Here is a 19951-nt window from a genome sequence, read left to right as displayed (position 1 = left end):
AGTATAACACTCGTAGTTAATTTAACGTAGATTCGAGACTACTTTAACTACTTGACTCTAAATAAAAAATCCACTTACTATTTAACAAATTTTAATGATATTAAAGGTTCAGGAACATGAATATCGAATGCAATAGAAGGTGAATGGGATACAAATAATTAGGGGGTTAATGTTGGTTCGTAAACGGAGCACTTATGTGAAGAGCCTGCAGCGGCCGAGCCTTAAAATGTAGGAAGCGCGTACGTACACTGAACGTTGCAGTTGTAGGGAAATTGGTAGAAATAATATAATTGAAATGATTGTAAAAATGTATATGTGGATAGGAAGTAAGAATACAATTGTAGAATCTGGACAGAAGAAAAATAAAAAACTTGTTGAAAAGTGATTTTTTGGCATATTACAGGAATTAACCATGGAAACGATATTTCACGCGCGGCGGTAGAAAGTAGGCTAGATGTCACTCTAGTCTAGCCTAGTCTTTTCACTATCTGTCTAATCTTGTCTTTTCCCTATCTCCATACACAAAATAATATCATACACTCCTTTACAACGTGATAGAATTATTCTTTATTTAGTAAGGAAAGTATAGGACCTTAGTAGAGGACCATCTTAGTGTTTGTTCTTTCTACATTTACAAGAACTTGAGCATGCACACTTAATTACACAAATCGCTCCATTACGATGAAACTCGCATTTATAATATTAGTAAGGAAAGCAGAGGACCATCTCAGTGTCTGTCCATCCTATAATTACAAGCACTTGAGCTTGCACGGTTGTTATCCATTGGAGAGGCAATCACCAGGTCTTATGGCGTATTCACAGATAGGTACGAGCACAGTACTAGTATCAACGCAAAATATCGCTTCATTCATTGCTTTAAATTCCTTGTTGTTTGGTATCATCTGCGTAATTAAGTATGAATGATAAATTATTTAGCATTATGTGGAAATAAAACTTCGTTATTACATAGATGTATTGTATAGGCTTGGGTTTAAGGTAAAAAAATACCTTATACATATTATGAAATTGATATTTCAATTATCTTCCATTAAAACTTTAAGTAGTCCTTTACAGTTATAATAACTACTACTAGTACTGCTACTAATATTTGTTTTAGTCTATCTACGATTTCTTTTCTACTTCTATATATATCTCGGAGAGGTACTTAGTGCTCTATTATTGTCACCAAATTAAAAAATCACGATCCATTTACCAATTTTCTTCCCCTATTTATAAAAAGTACAACTAAACTAATCACGATTATGTGGATATTTCACTTAGATGCTCCTTAACCTACATATCACCAATCCTTATTTGACAACTTTGAAATTACGTCTTCACAACAAGGTATAGCAGCCAATATTAGAATGTGTTGAATTTAATATCACACAATTAAGCAGGAACTATGCAATAATGCTATATCTGAGGATGACGTTAATTTACACAAGATTTTAGGCCATATATCAAAGGACTAAGATTTCCTTTACCATGCAAGAATAGGTCTACTAGGAGATGTAGGTAATGATATCCGAGACTTGTTAAAAAAGCTTTACGTAGTGATATCAAAGTACAAATTAGGTTTCTCAAAAGAAAATGATGCACACTAATATTATACATACCTACCTAAGTATGACTTAATTTCTGCGTCGTTATTAAGCCCAAACCTACAATTTGAATTGAAACTTTATTACAAGACTAGCTTCCGCCCACGACTTTGTACGTACATCCCCATTTTTCCCAGTTCCCGCAAGAATTTCGGGAAATCCTTTCTTAGCGGATGCGTCCTAACATCTACCTGCATGCCAAATTTCAGCCCGATACGTCCAGTGATTTGGGCTGTGCGTTGGTAGATCACTATATCAGTCACCTTTGAGTTTTATATATATATAATAAACACTGTGCTACATAAAACCTTCGATAAAGAAACCGCAATATTCGAGTTTTCACTTTTCAGCTTCGAGACTTATACTGATTAAGATTGGAGCTAAAATAAATAATAAATATCCATCCAAAATTCAGAAAACAAACTGTATTCTCCACAGCATTATAGCAACATTAACCTCGCTAAAATTCATATTTTATGCAGTGGCAACATATTTATGCGAAACTCCTAACCTCAAAAGTACATTTAAAATGTAGGAGTAACGCGAACTTTACGAGGACTGTAATCGTTCGTAATCATGATAAACCCGACAGTAAAAACATTTTTACGTTCAGCCATATTTAATATTTGTACTTCGTAATATTTAATTGTTTTCCTTATAACTTTAGGTCAAAGTTATTCCGCCCACTTGCATGATTATTTTTTTGTGATCGATCATTTTCCATTTTGAATAATGTACTTAAATAATAATTAATTAGAGTAAATGTTAGGAAATGTTATTTTAATCACTTTAATGTGAAATACCATCTATGAAAATGAAAATAGTGATAATCTATACTTATAATAAATCTGTAGAGAGGCCAATTCTGTACATGAAATATATTTAAAAAAAAACTATGAAGGGGTGATAAGGGATCGCTACTGATGCCAAAAATGCAATCAGTAAAATTTTTGTCTGTCTGTCTGTCTGTCTGTCTGTCTGTCTGTCTGTCTGTATATTCGCTATAGAAACAGAAACTACACGACGGATTTTAACCAAATTTGGCACAATTATTCTTCATACTCCTGGGCAGGTTATTGTAAAAGAATCATGTAAATCGGTGTAGAAACACCAAAGTTATACATGAAATACGCTATAAGTCATCGCGCGTGAATACAGAATCATGCCATAAGGATTATTTTTGTGTATCAGTTGCCGCGTTCGACGCGCTTCGCGGCGGGAGCTATAATAAAAACCGGCCAAGTGCGAGTCGGGCTCGCGCACAAAGGGTTCCGTAGCAGCAAATATAATAAATTACAGTTAAATCAACCTATCTCAAAAACTATAAGAGATACTTTGATCAAACCAAAAATCGTTGAAAGAGTTAATTAGCATGCATCACCTCTATTTTTTTTAGAATTTTATACCCCGTAGTTATAAAAATAGAGGGGGGGGGACATACTTTTTACGACTTTGAGAGCTGATATCTCAAAAACCGTTCACTTTAAGAAAAATGTTTTTTAGAAAACTTTATATCATTTTAAAAGACCTTTCCATTGATACCCCACACGGGTATGTACATCGAAAAAAAAAATTTCATCCCTCAGTTACATGTATGGGGGGCCCCACCCCCAATTCTTTTTTTTACTATTTAGTGTCATATTTTTGTAGCGGTTCATACAACACATATTCCCATCAAATTTCATCACTGTAGTACTTATAGTTTCCGAGTAAATCGGCTGTGACAGACGGACAGACGGACAGACGGACAGACGGACATGACGAAACTATAAGGGTTCCGTTTTTGCCATTTTGGCTACGGAACCCTAAAAAGGCGGCGGGTCTGCACCCGTTTTACGCGTTGTCACGGCATCACGTGTGAACGGCTGAACCGATTTCGATAATTCTTTTCTATTATATTCCTTGAAGTACGAGGATGGTTCTTATGTAGAGAAAACGTAAATATGTTCCACGGGCGAAGCCGGGGCGGACCGCTAGTTAATAATATGCACTTAAAATCTATTTCATTCATCATTGATATAAAAAAGATTCTACGAACTATCATAATTCGTAGCATCTTTTTATTTTCGATAGAGGTTCATAATGAACCTCTATCGCTTTTGGGATTGAGAGGCAGTTAATAATGGATCAAAAGATAATTGAGTGAACACATAAATTATACAATAAAGGAGTTAATTAAACCTTAGGAGCATACAAAGGATATTGTAACAATGACCTTCATTACAATGCTATATTGAAGAAGCCAAAGGTAACCCATCAACCCGTTGACTACGCCTTCGCTTACTTGACCTACAAATCAATTACTAAGTGTATTTGTCCAGTCAGAAGTAGCTACTATCCACTGAATCCTGCCTTCTAAATTTTGTTACTAGATATTTTATTCGGAAAATTTCCATTCTAATTTCCCTACAAACACAATATACGACTGTGTTATTGTACCTACTGCTAAAATAATAACCAAGATAATCTTGTACTTTATGTCCTTACTTTGAACATCAATGACAAATATATTTCAACACACTCCACGTTTAAGACGTAAATTACCATACCAAAGACCGTAATTAAACTTGCCAACTTAAATGTAGCATTTCCTCATAAAACGTCAAAGGAACAATAAACTCCCCTCCCCTGTACAAAGAAGTTGCCAGTTGTCAAAACAATTACCATTAATTCGGGCAAAATGAAATCCTTTGAGACACTCACTACGGGAGATGACAAATCCGATAATGTTTTGATAAGGCTTTTAAGATATTTTAGGCGCCAATAAATCTGTCAGAAACTTTGACCGATCTGACATCGTTGAGAGCTGAATGACTATTTAATAAGTAAATTGAATTTACTTATTTTCATAAAGCTAAAGGAAATTAGAAATGTTATATGTTATCTAGTATTAGAACTTAGAAGTTTTCTTATTGGTTACTTCAAGAAAATAATCTATATGTATAATAGGGTGGAGTGAAAAATATTTTTTTTCATTTTCGTTTCGGCATACCTGTAAAAAGATGTCATTATTGCTCATAAATACACATGCAAAATTATACTTTGCAGATGATACATTTAGAGGTGCCCCCAACATCATGAACTTTCAGAAATTCAAAAAATTTAGTCGAAAATCATTAAAGTTTAATTTTGACAAATTAACGCTAAATCAGATTCTGTGTTATCTCGTTGGTTGCCAACGGGAAGACACGGAATACATAATATTTCAATATATAAAAAAGTGGCTATCGCTGGCTACCAGTGGCTCTGGTCGGTGGCCCGTTTGTGCCGAATCTTACTGTAGGAAACGTTGATTTTGAACAGTGCCGTTAAGGAAATAACACTAATGTTAGTAATATTTCTTAATTATATTTTACACGTAAATATAATTAAGATCATAATTTAATATTTTTGATGTGAGTTCTATCTATAATTTCGCTTTGTTACAGTAAAATGTTGCAAGTCAAAATACGACAAACAACATGTTGTCCTGTATTTTGTTTGCCAGAGAAGTACCCAGTGTCTCAATTACCAACTTATACTGATGCTAAGAAACTATTACTTATTTATTAGATATGAATTTAAACCTGATAAAATAACAAAATTCATGATTTATCCGAAAGATAAGCTACGGAAATGTTTGATGTGTGGCGAAAAGCATCGCTTCCCACTATTAGCTTTAATAGAGTACTACAACTTATTCGACACACCATATTCAATGAATATAGACGCTTATTAAAACCTTATCAAGACCGACAAACTAACAAAAGAGAACAAGAAAAGATAACTGAAGTATTTTTTCACTCAGTACCAAAGGTTATTTGATATTTGAAGTTTCAAATGCATTTTTTTTAATTCTCTTGTACTTGCTCAAAAGATTATACCAACTTAACTATGTGGCAAGAATGTAAGAAAACTGAGCCTCTGACTTCTAATTTATCTGAAGAAACCTTAAAAGACATCGTGAAAAGCGGTTTGACTACGTTTCAGAATATCAAAGATTTTCTATGCCTTGCCCAGGCCGTAAAGCATGTTATCAAATTGGTGACATAAGCTTCAAGTGCAGTTTGCCGAGAATGTAAACAAAATGATTTTATAATGGCAAGAGCATCAGTATCACGATTGCTAATGCCTAATTTTGAAAAAAAAAACAGCGTTATCTATACTAATATTATAATCTATACTAATATTATAAAGCTGAAGATATTGTTTGTTTGAACGCGCTAATCTCAAGAACTACTGGTCCGATTTAAAAAGTTCTTTCGGTGTTAGATAGCCCATTTATCGAGGAAGGCTATAGGCTGTATATCATTACGCTTAGATTAACAGGAGCGGAGCCACGCGGGTGAAACCGCGAGGCAACCGCAAGCGCAGCTAGTACTAAATAATTACTTATTTCTGATATTTTCATTCCTCCATAATATCATTTTCATTAATGAAATACGTTAAAACAACTAATCAGGCTATTATTTAGTGTATCACAAAGAAGTTTGTTATATAATAGACTTGAAGGCCATAAAAATACTGTGATTAAAAAATAAATCAAAGTTTGCGAAAAAATCATATTTTTCTAATTTTCAATTGGGTTGGGGCACCTCAAAACATCAAGACAGGTAAACAATATTTTGTATGCTGAATTCACTCATTAAAAGGCACCTTTCTGTCGCTATGCCTTTTGAAAAAAACAAAAAAAAATTTCTTTCATACATTATCACTCCACCCTAATGTATAACCTTTATAGCCATATAAAAAATCTATTATAAAAACAGAACGAATTTATTTTTGAATTTGAATTTTGAATTTTTGAATTATTAAACAATTAATTTAACATCATATAGTAACAAAGCCGTTAAACCGTATTTTACCCTTGAGTTACTAGAGAGGGCATTGCTACTACACTATTTGTAACACGAGTTAGAGCCAAGCGTCTCAAACATCGCTTAAATATCTATGAATAGATAACTAGCCGCCCCACGCGCGCCCCGCACCGCCGCGATTGTCGCACAGATTTTGTTCGTGGTGTCCTCTCTATACGTAGTAATAATACCTCAATGATTTTACCTGTGATTTTACCCTTCCACATAGCGATACCTTTCGCTCGAGACTTCAAACACTGGTTGCCATAGCAACCGATATAATAACAAGAATATAACCTCTTTAGTGTCTGAATAAAATGTCCAAAAATAAGAAAGGTATAGTGTGGGAAGACAGAGAAGTGCTATTTGATTTGCCGTTTGAGTATGTACATAATATGTTTTTACCTTATATTGAAATATCTGTTTCCCATTGTATAAAAGAGCTACCTACTCACGACAGGTATACTTACTCCAGTAGGTATAACTGGGATGAAAAATATAAAAAGTTGAATTTAAATATAAATAGTAATCTTTTCTCTTTAAAGTATTGTTGTAGAAATAGATACATGTTTATTGTTTTAATTAAATTATTAATTACATCTACCTACTGGTTTAATACTCTATGGTAATTAATTTTAATAATTATGTAATATATTTTTGTTTCGAACGTTTTGTTTATAATCACTTGCCTCACAATAGGTAAATGTGAAATTAAAGTGAAAATTAAAAAAAATACTCATTTCTTGCCAGTTCGTCTCTACATTAATTCCAAACTTTCTTTAATATTACCAAATTAAACCTATATTTAAACAAACTCTCTTTAAAAAAATAGTTCAATTTCTCAGATACCTAAAACTGCGTTCCGGCGAAAAGATTTTCGACAGAATCGAACCCATAGAAGATACAAAAGGAAACTGCGGGGTTAAAGGTCGAATGGTGGTAACTAACCTGAGGGTAATATGGCATTCTTTGTCGTCACCTAGGATTAATCTATGTGAGTATTAACAGAAAAACTATATTGGAAATTTTGACAATTTTTTTTTTTCTTTTAGCGAAAATAATAAAAGTGCTAGGTAATAAAAGTTTAACATTCGGATCAATAATATATATTACTGAATATAAATAGTACCTATTCATTTACATAATTGCAAAAATGTGTTTTCTCTCAATAATTTTATACATATTATAAAATCAATATAAAACGTTTTCTTCGTCGTAGCGTAGTCTTTTGTCTTATATTATAGTCAATATCCAGCTCATCAATGCATTATTATAATATGAAGTACCCATATTATATACATTTTTTAAGAATATAAAAAATGAAGTATATTACTTACGCTGTGTTAGTTAAATGACGTGTTTTTTCACCGTAAAATAGATGTAACCTAGATGAACTAACTCCATTGTTTTCTTTGAAACAATAATTCCTAAGACTAGCTTCTTCACGTCTTAATTCTTACAAAGAAACAAATTCTACAGCTTCTCAATATTTAGTATACATGTCTCCAATATCGAAGTATCCCCATGCCCCACTAGTATACAGTATTCATGCTATGATTGCCCCACGGGATTACGGGGGATTGAACTAATTTCACATCCCATGTAATTGTCTCTTCATAATTAATTCATAGAGATTATTAATTTCATGTATGAATAAGATTACTGTTTGCACAAGTATATTATTATTAGTCTGTGCTGTTTGAAACTAGTTTATAGCCGTGCGTTGCTCGGTTCTCCTTGACTCTATTGATTTATGTACTGCGTAATAAATTATATATTAAAGTAATTTACTTAGTTAATTAAAAACTGATTGCCCACAATTGTACAGATGTTTAAATTTATAATAAAGAGAAACAATATCCTTCTTCATAAGCTTGTTTAAAAAGTTTGTAAGTTTATCCATCACTACAAGAGCATGCGAAGATATTAGACAACAATAATTATAAACAAAAACAATTATGTAATAAGAAAGTTGTAGCATATATACGTTCGTTAATTTAGTCCAGATATCCAAGTTTATATTTTAGAAATTATTATTCCAAAAATCTTATATAACGCACTCAAAGTCGCTTTAGCTAATGCTATACCATTCTTGGAAATATTCCTTGCCTATGAAACGGCCTTAGGCATTTATAAATGAATCCCCAAAGGCACAAACATTCGGTATAATTTCAGTAATTTGATCCGAATAGATGTCATGTGAGTCAAAACCGATTTATGTGATATGGGCTTACCGGGCTTACGATATGCAACGGTAAAATAGGGTTCTCTAATTTTGAAAGGTAATATTTTATTCTCTTGTTTTTTTTTTCATGATGAAATAGCTTCTAACTTCGCTAACAACAATCGATGAATATATTTAAGAAATGCAAACATTGAAAACGGGGTATCAATATATGCATCATCCACCTTAGAAAGAACCTGAGAAAATAGTTATATGATATAGGTAATATTGAGAAAAAAGAGAGCTTTTATTTTTTAGTAACATGCGCTGCCGCACTTTTTATCACATACTTTAATACCAAAACCTATTGCTTATTCTTTGAAAGTAATGTTTAAGTTCTGATATCTAATCTAATATTCTAATATATATTATAAAGGCGAAAGTTTGTACGGATGTATGGATGTATGGATGTTTGTTACTCTTTCACGTAAAAACTACTGAACCGATTACAATGAAATTTAGCACACATATAGAGGGTAACTTGGATTAACACATAGGATAGTTTTTATCCCGGAAATCCCACGGGAACGGGAACTATGCGGGTTTTCCTTTGCAAACGCGGGCGAAGCCGCGGGCGGATATCTAGTCATACATATTATGTCATGCTATAGTACTTCAGGCTAAATTAATTATTATATTATTAGTACCTAGGTACCTAACTCCAAAGAAAATGGAATAAAGGATACTTCCAAAAGTAAAATTAATATTTTCTTCTTCCAGCCATAGGTTTAAACTGCTTCATAACAACCAGTACTAAAACTGTAACCTCTGGTCTCCGAGGCAGTACACAGGCGCTGCATGTTCAAGCGGGGTTCAAGAGGAATAGATATGAGTTTGTTTTCACCAATTTGTCGCCGAACTGCATCCGCCATTACACCACTGTGACTGCTGTTCATAAGTTAGAGGTTTTTCTTTATGCCTTCTACCTAATAATGTTGAAAATTCAAACATTTTAAACGTTAATTTATGATTACAACTACCTAGTCTTCTTTTGGAAGTCATCTATAATCGCATTTATAGTCGCTTCAAATAGATAGACTATTTCAATTCATATGAATTTTTATAAAATAAAAATTTTCCTTGTTAAAATAATTAAGACTCATTAATAGATGTTTGTTACGCTAGTTGTTTTCCTAACTTCAGAGCTTATGCGGGGTCAAGGCTGTACAGGGACTTAAAACTACGAAGCGCTATAATTCATAACAAACAATTACGCATTCTACCCCTAGAAAAGGTAGGTTTTTAACCATAAATAATATCTAACTAAAAACTATATTGTGATCCTACAGCAACGTTGAAAATCGTTTAGTACATTAATAAAAAAAAAATAGTTCCCTCCAAAATAAATGTCAGAATTGGATACACGTACTTGCATTTTTTTAACGATGAATAATCTAGATAAGTCATCATTATAATGGTAATAATTTCAGATATGCCTAAGTGAGTCTGGAATTTGGAATTTATCAAGCGAATCAGGCAATTTGGGTACAATGGTGGTAAGCAATATTCGGATAGTGTGGTACGCGGATATCAATGAAGCTTTTAATGTTTCTATGCCGTACATAACGATTGATAGTGTAAGTTGTTTTATTAAATACTAGCTTACCGCCCGCGGCTTCGCCCGCTTTGTCTAAAACCTAATAAATCTATACTTATAATAAATCTGTAGAGAGGCCAATTCTGTTCATGAAATATATTTAAAAAAAAACTATGAAGGGGTGATAAGGGATCGCTACTGATGCCAAAAATGCAATCAGTAAAATTTTTGTCTGTCTGTCTGTCTGTCTGTCTGTCTGTCTGTATATTCGTTATAGAAACAAAAACTACACGACGGATTTTAACCAAATTTGGCACAATTATTCTTCATACTCCTGGGCAGGTTATAGTAAAAGAATCATGTAAATCGGTGTAGAAACACCAAAGTTATACATGAAATACGCTATAAGTCATCGCGCGTGAATACAGAATCATGCAGCCATAAGGATTATTTTTGTGTATCAGTTGCCGCGTTCGACGCGCTTCGCGGCGGGAGCTATAAAAAGGCGGCGGGTCTGCACCCGTTTCGCGTTGTCATGGCATCACGTGTGAACGGCTGAACCGATTTCGATAATTCTTTTCTATTATATTCCTTGAAGTACGAGGATGGTTTTTATGTAGAGAAAACGTAAATATGTACCACGGGCGAAGCCGGGGCGGACCGCTAGTTATATACTAAAACCTTCCTCTTGAATCACTCTATCTACTAAAAAAAACCGCATCAAAATCCGTTGCGTAGTTTTAAAGATTTAAGCATACAAAGGGACATAGGGAAATAGGGACAGAGAAAGCGACTTTGTTTTATACTATGTAGTGATTTATTACTATACTTTATTATTCCTTAATAATTTAACTTTTAATTCGGTACTTTACCGGGAACTAACATTTCTAGTTGTTCAAGCTACGTGTTGTTATGATGATTTATTTATTGTGATTCTTACATTAATAGGTGCAATTTTTACTTAAAATATAAAAGTTCAAAAAGTTATGATATACCATTTTCTATAAAACACAGACCAATTTAATTAAAATTATATGTATAAAACTTTTAGATATCAATCCGTGATTCAAAGTTCGGTGATGCCTTAGTTATCCATGTGCGTCCTACATCTGGTGGCTATGTACTCGGCTTCAGAGCAGACCCTAAGGAGCGTCTCCCCGCTCTTCTATCAGAACTGCAGGCTTTACATCAAGCGTATACTGAAAAGCCGGTCTTTGGTGTTGAAATGAATTGGAACCATGAGGTATTTTTACTCAATTCGTTGAATTTTAAATTAACATATCGACAATTTTCTTGAATTGATAATTTAACCCATTGACCACCGTAAGGCCCGATCGGGGCGCGACACAATAGATTTTCTATTGTGTCTGTGATTCCGAGGACTGATGGATTAATTTAGGTACTATATTTTTGAGAATATCCGTTATTTAGAGCCATTACGCACTGTCGACTAGTGTGACTTACTATAGTTCAAATAGGGGCTTGCGCACAGTCGTCAGTCGTCCAGGCGAGTCGCACTATAGTCGAACTATAGTCACAGACGCCGGCGATTGAATCGCCGGCCGCGGCGACTAGTCGACAGTGCGTAATGGCTCTAAAATTCAACCTGTTATCTAACAATTCCCACTTGGGCTACATTCCACTGCACATAACACGATGTAACGTACAGTACGATTCATGAAAGATGACCATAAATGGCGGCCGTCTGCGCACGTACACTCATGAAGAAAAGACTTAAGACAAAATAATATTTTAATGTTGGTTAAATAATTTATTTTTTATTTATTTAAAATTAAATCCGCCCGCGCCTCACCTCGTACCTCCAAAGGGACCTAAAATATGCCTTCTGCGCTGTGGTCATCTTTCGTGAAACTTACTGTACATTCGAAATGCATTGTAATACGAAAACAAACATATCATCGCGATAGTGAAAACATAAAAATATGTAGGTATGAGAAAACTATGCACTGCATAATAATTTAAAATGAGGTTAACTGATCTGTAGAAGGCTGTCTGTTCGTTCACGCAAAAACTGTTGAACAGATTTAGGTGAAACTTTAATTTGTTTTGAAAAACTTAATTTGAATTAGAATCCATGCACTCGCGATTTATATATCGGGCACTGCTAGTACTATAATATTAATATCACTTATTTATGTTTATTTCAGGAGCCACGACCCTTGAATGAAGATATTGACGAATTGGAAGAAATAGGAGAACCGCGTGGAGAAATGGGATCAACTCTCTATCTAGCTTCACATTTAGCTCAGAACAATGAAGATTCCAGTGTTCAACCAGTGTATAGTCCTTATTTGGGGCTTGCTATCGAACCATTGAAAGAAGGAATTACTTTGAAAAGCTTATTTGAAGTTCAAACTACCACATGAATACTAAAATTATTATATTTATGAGAATAAACTGTAGACTAAATAAGTTTATTTTGTTTATTCGTCTTCATATGACCCTCCCTATCCCATAAGTTGCAGTATTGTGACCACAGATTGTGACCAAGATTAGCAGTTAGCACGTATTAGCTTGCCATGTAAAAAATTTAAATGTCAGAATCAGTAATGTCAATGTAAACTTCAAACGTCAGTCGTCACTCGTCACTTATACACAATTCACAAATCCCTACGATCTACAACTATGTTCAGCTTGCAAGTTTAACCAGCATTAAATAATACATTTATCTTGATATGTTGCTTAATTATAACAAGATTTGCATGTACAATACGTCCAAAATCTTATAAATTTTTGAGAATAGTGTTGTGTTGACTTTTGTGTATAAGATACAAATTATTAGTCGCTTTGGCAATATGAATAAAGAAAATAATAGGAGTGCTGCTGGATTGGTAAGTATATCAATTAACTTTCACAAACTTTCACAGAGGTTATTATATCAAGAAAATTTACTGGAATGTAAAAAACGAAACAGAAACTAAGATTAGATCATATCTAATGAAGAATATCATTAAATAGCGTCCATGTCATTAAGTGGTTATGTAGAGTTTGTTACTATTCATCTATTTTGTCCACGGAAAGCCTCTATACACCAAAACAATTTTAACTTTTCAGAGACGCTCAGCCATCGCTGAAAGATTAAGGCTCCGAGAAGAATGGCTTGCTTTAAAGGGTGTGGATGATAACAATAAGCAAAATAAATTCTTGACCAAGAAACCAATGAATGTGCGGACAAATAAACAACCACATACAAGTAAAGTAAGTAATAGTTTAAGGTGAGAGAATCTCACATCTCTTGTGTATATTATTTCATACTTTTCCTTACAAAATGCTAGTTAATGAGCTATTGTAATTAGCCTAGTAACTTGATTTTAATTAACCGTAAACTCGAATATCAAATCATCACACACAATCATGTTTGAAATTAAAACTTTTTGTTTTGTAACTAAATGTAAATACATATTATATTAATACAATAACAAAACTACAATCAGTCTCAATAAATCCTACATATTTGACAATCACCTAAAATCTATAATTTCCTAAAACATAATTATATGTAATATGAACCTTTATTTCAGTTGCCGTCAAAACCCCTGAAATATATGAATACAATAACAAGTGAAGCGCTACGCGGTGTGGTTGCGTACGTCGATGTGGGGGCGGAGTCTCGAGCGCTAGCTCTTAGGGCTGCTCTAATGGCCCTCGGCGCGTCTGTGGTGCCTGCATGGAGCCCCCTTGTAACGCATCTTATTTGGACACAAGGTTAGACTACTGTTTCATTTATTAGCTTGGCGAAGACTAGAATTTTTTGTGCAGTTTTTTTATGTTTTGTCTTTATGAATAGAAATTTCCCATTCAAGATTTATAATGATGATAAGTAAAGCTATTTAAAGAACATCCAGGATTATTCTTAAAAACAACTTATAACATATATAATACCCATATACTTTGTAGAGATAATATTAAATATTATTTTACTTATCATAAAATCATCTCACTGTTAACACAATAGATGCATTTAATTCTAGGAGGATGTCGCAAGGTTCGTGCACGGGGCAGAGCCCTAGCCTGCCAGCTGGTGTCTCCACTATGGGTGGAGGCCTGCGCGGCGGAGGCCCGGCGCTTACCAGAAAGATTGTTCCCTGCACCTACTAGGCCTTCGGACTTGCCGTCGCCGGCTACACTGCGGCAATTATTGGTTAGTAAATAGCAAATGTTATACTTATAAATAGAAGATATTAAAATTGCTATTATTGTTTGCTAATATCACCTATTCCCACGATTTAGTTCGCTTCTCAATTTGACACTAGATGGCGTCGTGTAAAATAACGAAAAATATTAAAAATATTTAATTTGTAATAACTCAGGCCCCGGAATCACAGACACAATAGTGTTGTGGACCGATCGGGCCGTTTGGGGCTCAATGGGTTAATTGTTAATAAATAAACTAATTTATCAACATAAAAAGAGACTTTATTCGGAATAAATAAAACAATTAACAAATGACCTTTAAACGCATTCACAGTATTATACTTAGCTCACATTTCTACAAATTCATTATTAACATTCCAGAAAAAAGCCGAACATGACAACATACCATTGGCAGATCTTCTCTCAGACAGTAGAGATAGTGACGAAGGAAGACCCGCACGATTAAGGATATCTAGTGAAACTGAAAATAGTCTTGAAATTCGCAAAAAGCCAAACAAGCCCAGAGACAAGTCTAGTGATAAGTCGACGGATAGGTCGCGAGATAAATCGACGGATCAGTCACGTGATAAATCCACGGACAAGTCGCACGATAAGTCCACGGATCAATCGCACGATAAATCGACGGATGGATCGCATGATAAATCCACGGATCAGTCGCACGATAAGACCAACGCATCTATTGAATCTCCAAATGAAACGGCTAGTATGTATTATTTATTTATGTTATTCAGTACAAATTATTATAATGTTCAAGTGTGTTTGTTTTTCGTTCACGTCGCAACGGAGCGATTCTATGATATGATTTTTCTGTATTTTTTCTTTGACTACTCTGACGACAGACGAAGCTACGTCCACGGCCTTTTTTATATTTATTTTATGATGTATCATAAAGTTAAAAAACTTTTTAAAATTTTAATTGTTGTTTAGGATAAAAATCATAAAAATGAACTCATTAGAATGATTACAAAAACCTACAGATCGCGTAAACACAGCGCCCCGTAGAGCCCTCCCTGTCACACCCACTTCCCCGCCACGGACTAAATCTAGAAGGAAATTGTTCACCCACAAGGAAGCTGAACTGATCACCGATGATGATGATAAAGGTATGATCTGATAATTTAAAAAAAAATTGGTTGTCTGTAAAGTCGGTTTACTGACGATAGTTGAACGTGACAACGTCCGATTGTGTTTCTTTGTCGCTCGTTCCGCGCTCTCGCTTGCACTTCAAGCCTTACATGGAACGCCTCAGAGCGAGGTAACGCCGCATGAGTCATGTTTTTTCGTGCGTGCAGCCGGCTCTATCGAATTATAAGACGTTGTCACGTCAAAAAAGTAGTTGCGAATTCATTTCGTAAAACAATAATTAGCATTGACTATGGTAATCGATTTTGTCTTCCAAAACTGAAACATTATTGCATATTTCCTATTCTTAGGTAATGTTTGTGATCTTTTTTGAAGAAGTTTTATCCGCCCTTATGTTATTTTCTTTGCTGTTAAAAAAAATCTATTAGAAACATTCTGCCATATTCATTATTGCTATAAAAAAAATTGCAGTAAAATTCTTATGATCAAACAGAAACCTCAACACCCGCTAGACCTAAAGCGATGCAACTTACGCAGCGAGGTAGGCAGGAACTCGCACGCGCTGAGAGAATCGCGAGGAAGCTGGTGACGTCATTCAGCAAAAAGACACAGATACAGACACACAGACAAGTGCGGACCCACAAATTTGTGCCGAGGATTGTGAGTGTTGAAGTTAAATATTAATTTAGCTAGCTGTGACCCGCGGTTTTACGCAGACCCCACTCCTGTTGGTCTTAGCGTGATGATATAATATAGCCTTCCTCGTTAAATGGGCTATCTAACATAAATCATTTTTCAAATCGGACTAGTAGTTCCCGAGATTAGCGTGTTCAAACAAACATACTCTTAAGCTTTATATAAATATGTATTTATATAAAGCTTAAGAGAAATATCTTTAGAAAAAGCTTTAGAAATATGTATTTTCGATGTTAATTGTGCATTAAAATTTAAAAATGCGAAAAGCTATTTATTTATTATTATCAGCATGGACAATGTTTACTTATTTCTACAAAGTTTAAATATGTTCATTGTCTACCAACACAATATTATGTTAAACTACATACAAAAGTTTAAATATGTTCATTAGTTGTCACTATACATTATAATTTACAGCTTATAAACATTGAGATAATATTACTATGTATGGAGGAGACACCAAGAACAAAATCTGTGCGCCATTTTTTTGCTCTAACTTAGTTTTAAAAATGATTATCTAGTTAGGTACTTACCGATGAAAAGTTATGTTAGTCACTTTTCCGTATTATTTGTATTATTTGTGCAATATCGTAACACACACGAAGGCATATTTGATGCATTTCACTTTAAAACAAATAAAAAATGAGCGTGCAGTTAAGCCATATGGCTTATGTTGAGCGGAACATAAGTGATGTAGGCGGTGTCGTCTCCATATGTATATCTCAATGTTTATAAATGTTTGATAACATAATAATTCGAAATTTCAGGTACTAACAGGCATGTCGAAATCCGAAAGGCACGAAGCTTGCAATGCCCTAAGAAAACTCAACGCGAAAATACAATCAAAAGTGAACAGAAAAACTACCCATGTATTACTTGGTTCTTGTAAAGAAGTTGTTGAAAACAACCCAGATTTATCTATGTGCAATCAATGTAATAAACCTGAAGATATATTAGAAAAAATGTTTTCGAATATAAATGTTTTGGTCGACGATCATTGTAATAATATAGGTAATGAAATAAACGTGCCGACTGGAACTAAAGTGGTTTGCAAGAATATAAGTGGCGTTAGTGTGTTGTGTAATAGTGATTTAGTTATTAATAATGTGAGTGCGAATAATGGTGAAGGGAACAGTGTTATGTGTAGCGCTGACACTGTTAATACTAAACCAAGGTAATTATGTTTATTTTTTATTAATTTTTGTCTAGTGGTTTGCGTATAGTTTTTAAAATGCATTTTAATACAAGATTCTTTCACTTGATCTATAAAAGTATGTGCCCCATTCTTCATGCATGTGAAAATTAACTTTTTTCGATTCAATTAGAATATTGTTATACAAATTCTTCATTCCATTCAAATAGCAGACTAATTTCGTGTCTTACGCAGACAAAGCGGATGTGAAACTAAGCACAAAGTATTAAATTACATATTTGTAAAAAAAAATGTTTTATCTGTTTTTGAGTGAAAATTTTCGTTTTGAGATTCTAAAGTGCAGGGTGAAGAGAATTTCTTCTATAAGAAATATTTCTTTTTTTTACCCAAAAGTTGGCAAGGTTTGGTCGCTTGATGGTAAGCGACTAACACCGCCCATGAACATTTGCAAATACCTTCGCATGCTAATATGATTATTACGTTGTAAATGTAACTAGTGGTATGGCCCGGCTTTCTCTGTGGTACATATTTAGTATCCTATGTCCTTCTCCAGGCTCTAAACTACCTCCCTGCCAATTTTCAGCTAAATCGGTTCAGCCGTTCTTGAGTTATAACTGGAGTAACTAACACAACTTTCTTTTATATGTATACTAGCGGTCCGCCCCGGCTTCGCCCGTGGTACATATGAAAAATAGATGTTGGCCGATTCTCAGACTTACCCGATATGCACAGAAAATTTCATGAGAATCGTTCCACCCGTTTCGGAGGAGTATGCAGACTAACATTGTGACACGAGAATTTTATATATAAGATATAGATTTATTCACTTTATATAGAATTTTCTATTATCTTCAGGACGGTAAACGCACTGTTAGGAGCGGCGCGTGGTTGCAGAGTGTTGTATGGACAGTGGGCGCTCGATTCAGCTAAAGAGGGGAGATTGTTACCGCACTTTGGTTATGAAGTGCCACATTTGTTGAAGATTGCACAGGTTTGTTAAGTTGTTTTTAAAAACATTAAAAATTGAAGATTACTTTTCGGTATTTGTATATGTTTCTTTTGCATTGAATCATCACAATAAATAATTACTAAGTATCAGTATTACTGAAAATATCTTAAAATTGTATATCTTTATTCTTATTAATCTTCCAGAAAGCCCGCGTGGAACGTTCAGCATTAGGTCGGATGCGTTCAGAATACGCGTACGACGTATTTAGCGGCATAAAAGTGCGCGTACAACCGAACGCGTTCCAAAAACCCGCCATTATTCAACTTTTAACACTCTGTGGCGCGATAATACAAGATGGCGGCTGTGACGTCACGATAGGAATGGCGGAGGGCGAAGTCAGCTCGAAATGGGTTTTCGATAGTGTTGCCGCGGGCAGAATGAGGACAACTCGACGATATTTAAATAAAAATATTCCGACCGAGGTTGTTAATTTGACGCAAGAAAGCGTTTAGGGCCATTTAGTTGTCGTTCGTTTTGACATGTGCCTCATTCAATATGGCCGCTGTGATGTCAACGCTAAAAAATATTTCTGTTTACATGTAAACTGTAAAGTAATTTAAATTATGGATAGGTACTTGATCTGATTATTTATATTGTACAACGATAATGAATTTTATTTATTTTGTTTTAGAAGTTTGTTTTCACGGTATATTTTTTGTTACTTTTATTTTTTTACAATCAATCTTTCTTATATCCACTACTTACTGCACTTCCTTTTCAATTTCTTTGTAATAATTTTTGGAGCAAACTGTAACAATCTAGAGATACTGTTTATAGTTTATCTATCATATACTAATATTATAAATGCGAAAGTTTGTGAGGATGTGTGTGTGTGTTTGTTACTCTTTCACGCAAATACTACTGAAGCGATTACAATGAAATTAAGCACACATATAGAGGGTTACTTGGATTAACACATAGGATAGGTTTTATCCCGGAAATCCCACGGGAACGGGAACTATGCGGCTTTTCTTTGAAAACGCGGGCGAAGCCGCGGGCCGAAAGCTAGTCTATCATATTCAATTAATAATAAAGGTTATGTGTTTTTAATTTTCATATTATATAGATACTTATAAGTTATATATTATGTTATACTTATTGTGCATGCACCTTAGTAACCAATTTGTAATAAATAATGAAATGAAACATACATTGTTTTTACAATGTATATTTTAATTTGTTTGAAAGAAGTGTTGTATAGCTTCAATAGAAATGTTATGTCGAACAGAGCATTATCATATCAATGAATTGTACCAAAATTACCAAATTATTTTTGTATGCATTTTTGTATAAAATTCTACAATAAATATTTATGAATAATTTTTGTTTTATTACTTAATTTCTTTGAACCATTTGGATGGCTATATTTATTAATAATAACATGGAAATCTTGAGGCGAAATTTTGTAATAATAAGTCATAGTTCTTCGAATACGTGTTTACTTTGATTTACTACTAACTATTTCCGTGCGGTAATCTATACTAATATTATAAAGCAAGAGTTTGTTTGTTTGAACGCGCTAATCTCAGGAACTACTGGTCCGATTTGAAAAATTCCTTCGGTGTTTGATAGCCTATTTATCGAGGAAGGCTATAGCCTTATTATCCGGAGCCACGCGGGTGAAACCGCGAAGC

The 19951-nt window shown here is 34.1% G+C and overlaps 2 protein-coding genes across 3 annotated transcripts; both read left to right on the top strand.

Annotated features, from left to right (window-relative positions):
- The first annotated feature begins 6698 nt into the window (after positions 1–6698).
- BBS5 (Bardet-Biedl syndrome 5 protein) lies at positions 6699–12598 on the top strand. The gene is made up of 7 exons (XM_089708227.1): positions 6699–6821; positions 7285–7433; positions 9384–9561; positions 9807–9897; positions 10094–10240; positions 11252–11443; positions 12369–12598. The coding sequence occupies exons 1-7, from the start codon at positions 6757–6759 to the stop codon at positions 12585–12587; spliced, it is 1041 nt and encodes a 346-aa protein (XP_089564353.1). The 5' UTR covers positions 6699–6756; the 3' UTR covers positions 12588–12598.
- A 263-nt stretch (positions 12599–12861) lies between these two features.
- On the top strand, positions 12862–19637 carry LOC149479252 (uncharacterized). 2 transcript variants are annotated; one of them, XM_089707833.1, is made up of 10 exons: positions 12862–13052; positions 13276–13419; positions 13743–13926; positions 14193–14362; positions 14737–15079; positions 15354–15479; positions 15953–16119; positions 16923–17329; positions 18164–18299; positions 18461–19637. In XM_089707833.1, exons 1-10 carry the CDS (start codon positions 13017–13019, stop codon positions 18767–18769), a joined length of 2022 nt encoding a protein of 673 aa, XP_089563959.1. In that variant the 5' UTR covers positions 12862–13016; the 3' UTR covers positions 18770–19637. The 2 variants fall into 2 exon arrangements, with proteins under 2 accessions (XP_089563959.1, XP_089563960.1); XM_089707834.1 differs by lacking the exon at positions 12862–13052 and adding an exon at positions 13084–13194.
- Positions 19638–19951: the final 314 nt, after the last annotated feature.

Source organism: Colias philodice, chromosome 20 (genome assembly GCF_061535455.1).
Source record: "Colias philodice isolate Cphi_HAF_F1 chromosome 20, ilColPhil1 Martin Lab GWU primary, whole genome shotgun sequence".
NCBI lineage: Eukaryota > Metazoa > Arthropoda > Insecta > Lepidoptera > Pieridae > Colias > Colias philodice.
The sequence above is the reverse complement of the archived record's forward strand: the minus strand, read 5'-3'. Positions and strand labels throughout refer to the sequence as shown.